The 10,808-nt window shown below is 42.3% G+C and overlaps 1 protein-coding gene across 1 annotated transcript; it reads right to left on the reverse strand.

Moving 5' to 3' along the window:
- Positions 1–5,662: 5,662 nt before the first annotated feature.
- LOC138261840 (gamma-crystallin M2-like) lies at positions 5,663–10,538 on the reverse strand. The gene is made up of 3 exons (XM_069211318.1): positions 10,446–10,538; positions 8,021–8,263; positions 5,663–6,003 (listed from the first exon to the last, which is right to left on the reverse strand). The coding sequence occupies exons 1-3, from the start codon at positions 10,452–10,454 to the stop codon at positions 5,731–5,733; spliced, it is 525 nt and encodes a 174-aa protein (XP_069067419.1). The 5' UTR covers positions 10,455–10,538; the 3' UTR covers positions 5,663–5,730.
- Between the last annotated feature and the right edge of the window lie 270 nt (positions 10,539–10,808).

The raw sequence follows: 10,808 nt of genomic DNA on the forward strand, positions 1-10,808 counted from the left end.
TTAGACTGAACCTTGACTTTGGCTACCAGATTGCCGTAATATGATATCATGATGCCATAGATGTCATTGGATTCTGTGCCTAGGTATTTTAGCTCAGGTTGCTGCCAAGCCAAACTGGAATCACCCAAAACTTCCTCTGTGTAGTGAATTTTTTATGTGTCTGACATATGACGTTAAAAAAGTAACCAGAGACTGACACTTGCTGATTGATTGTGTTAGAAATGGGGTCTTTGGTTGGGAGTCAGGTTGCCCCCTGTCCAAGCAAGGACCCTCATTTTAGCCAGCGCAAAGGAGAAACACACCCTGTTTACCCTGCTGACCCTGTTGGTTGCTTGGCACGAGCAGAAAGGCTTAACCTAGAGACAATGTGTAAAGTATTTGTGCCAACACATACACAGTAATACAGTGAAAACACTACAAAATGACTCAACACCAGGTTAGCAAAATAACCAATATTTATCTGAACACAACACGACCAAAATTACAAAAATCCAACATACACATGCAGTTATGAATTTCTAAAAGATTAAGCCCCAATATAGCACTTAGAAACACAAATGCTTTGAATTGGTGACATCACGGCATCTTGACAGAATCGTTCTCAGCAATCTGACGCTAATGGCGCCGGTCACGGACTCACACGTACCCCCAGGTACAGTACCTTGTGAAATTGAGGAAACAATCCGGTGCACGGAGTCGGGGATTGCAGTGTCGGTGGATCCGATGCAGCGTTGGTTCTGGCACTGCGGAGCAAAGGAACTGAAGTGTTAAAAAGAGGCATCGGGCCCTTGCTACGGAGTGGTGGAGGTGAGGCGTCGTCGGTGCGAAGCGTGGGATCTGAGCACTTCCAGGGAGTCGATATGTGGCGGTCATGGCGTGGTGTGGCGAAGTCAGGTGTCACGGACGTCGGTGACACAGCACTTGGGACTCATGGAGTTGTGGACTTCGGCAAGGCTGCTGCAGCTTCAGGCCTGTGGGGACGTCGCACTTTAGTGAGGACCACGGCTTCAGTTGCAGGCGGCATCGTAGAATCCGGCAGCAACGTCAGTCTGGGATCATCCAAAGTCAGCGCACTTAGTTCTTCTTAGTTCTGTCGTAGTTTGGACTCTTGCTCTGGGCAAGACTGCTGGTTAAAGGATTACAGTACTTTTGTCTGTAGGCGACTATGCCTAGCCTACAACAAATCGCAACTGTTGTCCCAACCTTACCGGCTCACTAGCAGCACCTCACCAGAAACACAATAGTAAAAGGTGATTTGTGTCAGCCTTCATGCATGGACTCGAGAATAAGACATCTCAGGGAATGTTGTGGTTAAACAGATATATCATGTCACATGCAAACACAGGCAATGGCAAAGATGCAGTAAAAATTAAATAGTTTTTATTTAACATAACTGCAATTTGCGATAAGTTGCATGGGCTGCAATGATTAGGATAATGAATAATGCAAGTAACAGAATTGTGAAGACGAGAGTCATTATTACAAAGACCCCCACCATCTTGCAATGCATAAGAAAGACATACGAGATGTAATATGCCCTATTACCCTAATGTGAGAGGCCTAACCTTCTACCTAGAGGAGAACTGGGTTTGCTAAACCTAATCTGCCAATGCCATGTCCATGAGAGGAGCCCCCAACCCTGGTTACCTTGGAATGAGGTCTCTATCTCAGACTCCGCAGGGACACGAAGACTGGGTCAGCGTCAAGACGACAGGTAGCATCAATATCGATGGTGGCGATGCCCTCTGGTCGGAATCCCTCTGATTAGCTGTCTAAAGTGCGATGTATTTATACAGATCTACAAGGACCCCTGACGTAGGTGTGTTACCAAACAATAGATAACAGACATGCTTGGGACAGCAATTAATATGAATAATCCCTCGAAAGTATAGAGAGGGAAAATCCCTAAGTGTGAACACCTACTGTTTGTTTGTCTTTGTTGCTTGATCTTGACGCCTTAGCGCGGTGACACTGATAATGTAAATCATAACAAGTGGCCTAACTATAAACAAGGCAGCCATCTTAGAAGAATTAAATAATTAAATGGGCTAAGACAGAGCAAGCTAAGTAGGTCAAAAGTCACTAGGTGACGGGGGCACGAGTCTGCAAGCACGAGGCTAAGCTAACTCCTGTTATCCCATTAAAACGTACTAGGATTCACTACAGTTCCTTTCAAGGCCCCCGGGACTGGAATAGACACCACTTGGCAGGGCAGGAGCCTCAGCAGAGTACAGGTGCTGGCAGAGGAAGTATTTGATGGCCCTGAGACTCCAGAACACGGGGCAAGCTCAGTCCAAGCCCTTGGAGATACCTCTCAAGCAGGAATATATCACAAAGTGCAGTCTTTATCACCTTTCTCAGGCAGAAGCAGCCACTGTAGAATAGCCTAACAAAGCAGTTGCAGGCGGGGGCGAGGGCACCACTTCTCCATCAGCTCTTCAGCTCTTCTTCTGGCAGAGGTTCCTCTTGAATCCTTGAAGTGATCTAAAGTCAGGGGTCTTGGGTCCAATACTTATACCCTTTTCTGGCTTTGAAGTTTCCCAACTTCAAAGAAAAGTCTCTGTTGTTTACAGGATCCTGCCTTGCCCAGTCTTGGCCCCAGATGCACCCCAGGGGGTTGGAGACTGCATTGTGTGAGGGCAGGCACCGCCCTTTCAGGTATAAGTGAACACTCCTCTCTCCAGCATAGCCCAGATGGCCCATCAGCATATGCAGGTTACAACCCAGCACCCTTTTTGTCACTGTCTAGGGGAGATGCACAAACAGCCCAACTATCAGTCTGACCAAGACAAGGAATCCACAAACAAGCAGAGTTACGGAATGGTTTAAGCAAAAAAATGCCTACCTCTTAAAAGTGGCATTTTCAACCTAACAATCTAAAAACCAACTTCACTAACAAATGTATTTTTACATTGTGAGTTCAGAAACCCCAAACTCCAGATTTCTATCTGCTCTCAAAGGGAAATTGCACTTTAAGGACATTTAAAGGCAGCCCCCATGTTAACCTATGAGAGAGATAGGCCTTGCAACAGTGAAAAACAGATTTAGCAGTATTTCACTGTTAGGACATGTAAAAACACACCAGCACATGTCCTACCTTTAACATACACTGCACCCTCCCCATGGGGCTACCTAGGGCCTACCTTAGGGGTGCCTCACATGTATAGAAAGTGAAGGTTTGGTCTTAGCAAATGGGTACACTTGGCAAATTGAATTGGCAGTTTAAAACTGCACAGACACTGCAATGGCAAGTCTGAGCGATGTTTACAGGGCTACTCATGTGGATGGCACAATCAGTGCTGCAGGCCCACTAGTAGCATTAGGCCCTAGGCACCTCTAGTGCACTTTACTAGGGACATACTAGTAAATCAATTACACATATAATTTCACAAAGAGAGTACTTTATCACTGGTCAGCAGTGATAAAGAGCCAAGAGTAAGAAAAACAGCAAAAACAGAATCCAACACACAGCAACAACTTGGGATGTAGAGGCATAAAGTTAGGGGAGACCATGCCAAGGAAGCCAGGTGTAATAGATTGTATGAATGTATGCTGTGATGAATGCTTCAGCAAAATCCATGAATAAAAGAATGTCATTGGCTTGCTTACGATTTTAACTGACACACAAATGTTGCTCATCACTCACAAAAGTTTGGAGACCCCTGCCCTAGAGTCTCTTTCCCTCTTTCCTACTTTGGGAGTCTATTGGGACTAGTGGAGAGAAGCCTCAGTACTCTGCCTCCCTACAATCAGCTCTAGCCCTTGCTGCTACCTGATAGCATCCACTGCTGAAGCATGCAACAAATGTCTCAAGGTGCCATGATTGAGCATGCAATATAGATGTCAAAAGGCGCCAAGTCGTAGTGGCTTTAGTTCCTTGCAGCTGTTGCAAGCGTTGAGGGCATTCTTCTCTTGCTGCACTCAAAAATGTCACTAAAGGTCATTGCTTTTCCCTAAATCTTGGTATATTCACCTAAATATGTATGCTTGAATATTATTGCTGTATCTACCACTACCTCTTCTTCCTCGCACTGTCATTTTAGGAGGCATGGCTTCTTAGAACTACCAAGGTGTGTTAGAGAGATATTGGTAGAGTCTGGGATACAGTTATGAGTGGCAAATCCTTTAGCGTCTTCGGCTGCTTCCATTTCTTGAACCATCCCTTTACTTTTATTCTTGACAGTTACAGAAGCATAGTTTTCCCACAAGAGAGCCAAAACCAGTCCACTAACCCTGTGTTCCCATTGAGGTACAGAGCATCAATCAGTAACTCACACGGGCTCTCTAACTAGACTTTTCCTCACTACCTAGTTTGCGGTCCTCTAGGTCAACAGTTATCTCCTACGAGTCTTCTGGTGATTGAGGTTGTAAACCTTCTATAATGGGGAATGAATATTGTGGTCATGTAGAACCTTATTTGAGTGAATGGGTGAGAGCTACTAGGGCCAGATGAGAGTGTCAGGGAGAAAATGTGTCTCCTGTGTGAACAATGTTGTCCTTGTGTTTCCTGGCTATCCAGATAATTATGGCATGATTATCTTGCTGTCAACTGAGATTGGTTGCCCTCCCCCCTGTAGCCAGTGTGGTGGCTCCTTTGGTCTCAATACATATCAAGAATGTAGGTGCAATATTAAAGACCCCAAACATGGTACTCTGCAACCTGTGAGCGTGTCTTTATTGTGGGTGAGAACATTATCTCTGGGGCATACAATCTTCCGCAGTGGCACCTGACCAGTCCTTAATTTGTAAATTAAGAGGTGCCGATGCTCAAAGCCCTTCTCTTAAACACAAGGCTGCTGTAATTAAATCTGCCAGCACTGAATACTGAGGCAGCGTAATCCTGAAGCCATCGCGGGCCTCTTCAATTGATTTACGGCCACCCCTGCCCCTTCAGCTCATCTTGCAAGTTTCTACTTTCTCCCTTTATGACGCTTTAAAATTTTTCCTTCTTCCGTCTTCCACATATGTGTCTTTTGCTCGCAGCAAATGCTTGAGGCATAAGAATAAGCCCTGGCCCTCACAAATAAGTGCCGGTGCTCAGCACCGGAAACAACAAGCACAAATTAAGCACTGCATCTGACCCAGCTGACGTGCCCTCTCTGCCATACAAAACGGCACCTTTCCTGCTCATTAGGGACCACTGTCAATGGGGAGTGTGAGGGATAAAGGTTACAGATCCATTTACTATGTTGAAAATAGACCATTGTAACCAAATCTAATGAAATATACCAGCAAACTACAAAGGTGTTGCAGTGTATATCATGTAGTTGACACATATTGATCCTACTAAGTCTTTTGTCCAGGGACAAATTACACTTAAGGTATTGCTGTTGGTCGACTTTGATTTCTGGAAACTATTTGCAAATGCTTTTTAAATAATTCATGTGACAGAACAGATTATGCAGTGGTAGAAACGGGGCCTTGAAACACCTTAACCTTCACTTCACGTTTGAGTCTCTACCATATGATTTACAGTATTATTATTTTTTACTTCTTTTTTCACTTTTCTCACTTAGGGCATCGTGGATCATCACAACTATTGAGAGTTGTGAAATTTAAATGATAGGGAAAGAAGGCTAAGGATTACAGTTTGGAGCCCTCATGGGTAGATTACAAATATGTAGTCAGTATTTATTCCATACTCAAACACAGAAAGCTTGAACTCTTTCATAAGTAAATATTTTATTGAGCAGCTCGAAATGAAACTACACATAAACTTTTCCTAGAAGTTTAGATGTAATCCACTCTTCGGAAGGAGCCAATCTTCGGGCTCATGGCACCCCAGTCGCTGTACTTCCTGTACTCCCCAGGTCGCAGGTAGTACTGACGCCCTCGGTAGTTGGGCTCTTCATAGAAAATCCAGTACCCATCGTTCACGTGGCAGGAGTGGATATCATTGAAGTGAAATCTGTCATAAACGTTTGGGCAATCTTCAGTGAAGTCCATCATCTGACCTCCAAAGTCACCCTTCTCGTAGAGCCTGATCCTGAAGGAGCCTCTATGCTGTAATAGGAAACATAAAAAGAAGGTCCCAATTCAAAGATATTAATGGGTCTAAATCGGAATATGTGGCAGCTACATCAACTTTGCTATGCCTTTTCCCCATCCCGTTTGTTGCGTTTAACTACTAGCAGTGTTTTGATTGTATTATGTTTCCCCTCTCACTTTAGCTACAGGAAATGTGGGACGAGTTTGCACAAGATCATAAGAAGGACAACAAGCAGCTAGGTGGGAGTGTGGAACAAACTCATCAGCCTTTTTTTTCTTCATTCACCTTTGGGAGATGAGTGCAAGAAAATGTTTGGGGGGAAACACACTTCACAAAATAACTGTGTATTATCAGGAGGAAAGGGGAGTGCCAGGCAAATGTAATTAGAATATTTGACTTAGTGAAAAGGATAGTACAGTATATCTGGGAAGAGTAATACATGTGATCTACTGGGACTTTATTTAAGCATTATGCATTTTTATTACACAAGTATACATTACAGTATTACACAACTATTGTAAACTGTATTAGTGAACAAGTTGAGCAATTATTGATCTACAAGACAAATAGCGAGCAATGGGCGCTAGTAAATACAAACGATTAAGACAAAACTTGTTTGGCAAGTTGGTCCCCCTTAGGAGCTGACCTTGGTCTGTGACTCTCCACACTATCCACTTTCCTAAATGAAATGTAACACAGTGACAGGGAACATTGTTCATCAGTACACTACTGCTAGAATTGCTGGCCAATGTATAGGACTGCAGCGGTTGATTCGAGGGGAGTTCAGAAACAGCTTTTCATTGAAAGAGACATGGCAAAAATCCATAGCATTAGAAGTACACTAAATATATAAAAGAAAGAGAGACATAGAGAATCAATGTAACTGAGAAAGTCAGGATGAAGCTAGAGATCAAATAGTGTATTTTGTCTTGAAAAGGTAAGTAGAGTATCATGAGTAGTCTGGCGGTGTGGCACCAGAATATCGTAAATGGAAATACTATTGAAATAAATATTGTGTCCTAAATATGTTTTACAAAAATATAGGCCCAGTGCAGTTAATAATAGAAAATCTATACTGAATGGGACAATGTTTATGTAAATTATATTTAGGACATGTTATTTATGTAACACAATATTTCTATATGACATTCTACATACAACCAGCCTAGCAGTCCATGTCGGAGCTCAATCCTATCTCCACAGAGTAGTCTGTTTTTTTTTTTTTTTTATGTTTACGGATTTTCAAGAAAGAAAAGGCCTAAAACATAGTAGTGTTGCCCATTTTAGTTGGAACCAAGATGATAAATATATACATTGTGCAAATCATGTGATATTAATAATTTACTTGAATTATTCTGTACTAAACAAAAGTAAACTAAAGAATACAAAAAAAGTAATGGAGGGAATGCTTGTGAATTAATCTCAGCCTCTGGTAATCATAAGGGGCTGCATCTCAGTCGATCTTTATTTTGCACAAAAAGCCACCTCAGGGTGGACCCACCCAAATGCAAATCAGTCTTGATCCTGCACCATTGAGAAGAGTGCTGCTCAAACAGCCAGGCCTGTTTCTCCTGAACCGGAACACAGCCAATCCACAACCAGTTTCACTCTAGTTAGGGCTCATCAGCCAGAAATATACAAAAAAAGTGATGGATGGAATGGTTGAATTAATCTCAGCCACTGGTAATCACTCGGCCACATCCCAGTCCAAACTGAGGTGGCATGGTGGGCGAAAAGCTATGGGATGGGATGCACCCACAAGCAATTGCAAGTGATGATACTAATTTAAGCATTCCATCCATGACCTTGATGTTGAAACAAATGTAGTAAGACACTGGGATTTGTATATTCCATCGATCCGACACTCGTATTACATACTCAAGGTCGAGGTGTGTTTTACCAGGTATGTATAACTGATTAAGCCCACTTTGGAAAAATAATTCCATTAATGAATGTACAGGAATAAATAAATATACATCTAATTTATTTGAAAGCTTATTTATTATTGTGTAGTTGTGAATTTTAACTTACTTCTGGTATCATTCGGCAGGAACTGATGGAGTCATTGTAGCCCATCCATTTCTGGTAATCAGGGTACTCCCCCCTCTTCAGGTAGTACTGATGCCCCATGTAATTGGGGTGCTCGTAGAGCATCCAGCAGCCGCTATGGACTTTCAAGGAGTTGCATCGGTTGAAGTAAGAGTGGAGGTCAGCACAGTCGGAACTGCACTCATAGCAGCGTCCTCCAAAGTTCCTGTCCTCGTAGAAAGTGATCTGAAGAGAGGAAAGAAAGAAGATTGGGTCATACATTAAGTTACGAAGTGTGTAAGCCATACTCTTCAGCCACCTGATTTTAAAGTTTTTGTATATCTAAGAAGTGCTGAAATATCAAGAGCCCCTGACAGCATTTTTCAGGGGCCGCTGCACATTACAATCGGATTAATTTCTTGCAGTACTTGCATTAAGATTGAAACGGCTTATTCAATTGTTTAATCTGAATAAATACATTTAATTAAGTGGAAGAATCGCCAGGGATCATACAATAGTTTTTTTGCTATCTGTGTCATTGCAAAAGTTAGATGCCTTACATCTATCAGATAAGTTTGGAAAATCGAGAGTGCAAATTAGGATAGGTTGAATTTCCATTATTATTGAATCTGCCAAAATCTTATTTCAAGTGATCTACAAGGTCGAAAAAGAACCAGTCTGGTTCTACGAACTACCTTAAATTCATGCTTCAGAGCATGTGCAGAACCCCTTTTCTCACCATTTAGTTAGCTCATTTATCCCACCTATTTTAAGGTATATTCTGCAGCAATTCAATTTAATATTACACTTACTGTTTTTTTACCATTCTTCAGATCCAAAGTTAAAACAATTATTCTGCTCAATACTTGCAAATCATCAGGAAATACAAGCCACTTTTCCAAGCTAAGTGATCAAAGTAAGTTATTGAAACTGTTTTATTTTCATTGGCTTTGATTCAATCAACCCTGCCTCAATATCTGTGTGCAGCTGTTATGGGTGTATCTTGAAAATCTTCCTGATGCTTGAATTTCAAAATATCGTTGACAAAAATATTGTGCCAAAATGTTGTTTATAAAAATATTGTCCAATTGGGTAAAAATGTTATTAATAACTCCAGTGTCCATTTTTTTAAAACAATACTTAGGTCACACTATTTATGTCAGACGATATTCAGACTAAGATATTCTGCTTCCACGCTTATTCCTGACTGCCCTTGTTTCCTGACTGCCCTTGTTTAGGAATCTGCTACCCACTTCTGATGCCTCCAAAGAGATCAATATGGTCACGCAAAAAAACTTTCTTTGATATTTGCTCTAGCAAGGGCCCGATTATGTAATAGCCCCATAATGTTAGATTAATAATTGACCGCTGCCTGGCACCGGAGCGCCCTGCAATACACCATAAACAACGATTTATTCGCTCCTTCTATGTGCCTCAGCCTTCTCTTACGGCCTCTGCTTACTGTCAGCGGGCGTATTTGTCAGCACCTTTGTCAATGTGCATCAAATATGCTCTGTCCTTGTCACCAAGTTTCTCCGTAAAGAAGGTTAAGAGGCCCATGATGGGCAACACTGGGACAACTCAGAGACTAGCACCTGTTTTATGCACCTGCCGTGTCTACACTGAAATGATTTAGCCTGATATTTCTCTGTGTTTCTCTGTGTTAGAACATTATTTTCGACAACACATACCAGAAACGCAAAGAGGCAAACATCTCTGAGCTGTGTTGTCTGAAAATCAAACTCTAGTTCCAAGAAATATCGCGGTAAATTAACTCACTGTAGACGTTGCTGGTGTAGAAAAAACAGGCGCTCAGCTCTCCACTAAACCAGCGGATCCCCTCAGGAAATGGCCCATTGAGTGCTATCAGGAATACATTTACACACACACACACTACAGACCACCCAGCAAAGGCCGGGTTTATGCGCCTGATAACCCGATATTTCTCTCAGTTACTGCTTTATTTTCAGAAAGCAGAGCTCAAAAACAGAAAGAGGCAATCCTTGGTCACTTTTTCCGAGCAGTATTATCTGAAAATAAAACACTAACCCAGAGAAATATCCGGTTAAATGACTTCCCTTTACACCTTGCAGGTGCATAAAACAGGAGCTCAGCTCTGCACTGCGCCACAAAAAACCATCGTAATACGGCCCCATAATTTGGAATGCAAATATCGAAACTCTGTTCAAACCTCGATTTCAATAACCACCAGTTCTTTCATGGCAATTACCTTATATTAATATTTGTTATGTTAAGGCCCACAGTTATCAGCTACCCCGAGTGAGGATCTATACATTCTATGAGGGCATTTACAATGTTGTACTTCCTTGCCCTAAAGTTTGTCTATTCCCTTCTTGCTTGCTCCTGTCAATTTATATCAACAATCATATATCAAAAATACTTACATGCCCTCAAAATGTGGCCTTACCTTTCCCATGTTGGCTCGTGGATGCGATACTTCCCTGCTCACAGGACCGGCCCTTATATACACACAGAGGCGAGAATTGCAAGCTCATCAGGCTCTGCTTTTCTGTCAGGGACATGAATAGTTCTTTCCATTCTCTGTTGTCATGGCGGATCCCCAGGCCTTAGGTCTGACTAGTCTTTCTTTTGTTCCTCTTTTGTTGCAGAGAAGAGATGAAGGGTCATGGCATTGTTAGTAGAGACCTCCAGCACAACACAGGCCTGGCACGGTTAATAATGACATATGCTGAAAACGTTCTATTAGCTGCTGACTTGGGCATTCACTCGGGGGGCCAGGTAGCGTGGTTGAACAAGACAAAAAGCAAAC

This window comes from Pleurodeles waltl, chromosome 10 (genome assembly GCF_031143425.1).
Source record: "Pleurodeles waltl isolate 20211129_DDA chromosome 10, aPleWal1.hap1.20221129, whole genome shotgun sequence".
Taxonomy (NCBI): domain Eukaryota; kingdom Metazoa; phylum Chordata; class Amphibia; order Caudata; family Salamandridae; genus Pleurodeles; species Pleurodeles waltl.

What these genes read in the sequence shown, in the direction of transcription:
- LOC138261840 (XM_069211318.1), bottom strand. An exon ending in CCTGCCGAATGATACCAGAA is followed by an intron (nt 6,004 to 8,020) that starts GTAAGTTAAAAT and finishes TTCCTATTACAG; the next exon opens with CATAGAGGCTCCTTCAGGAT.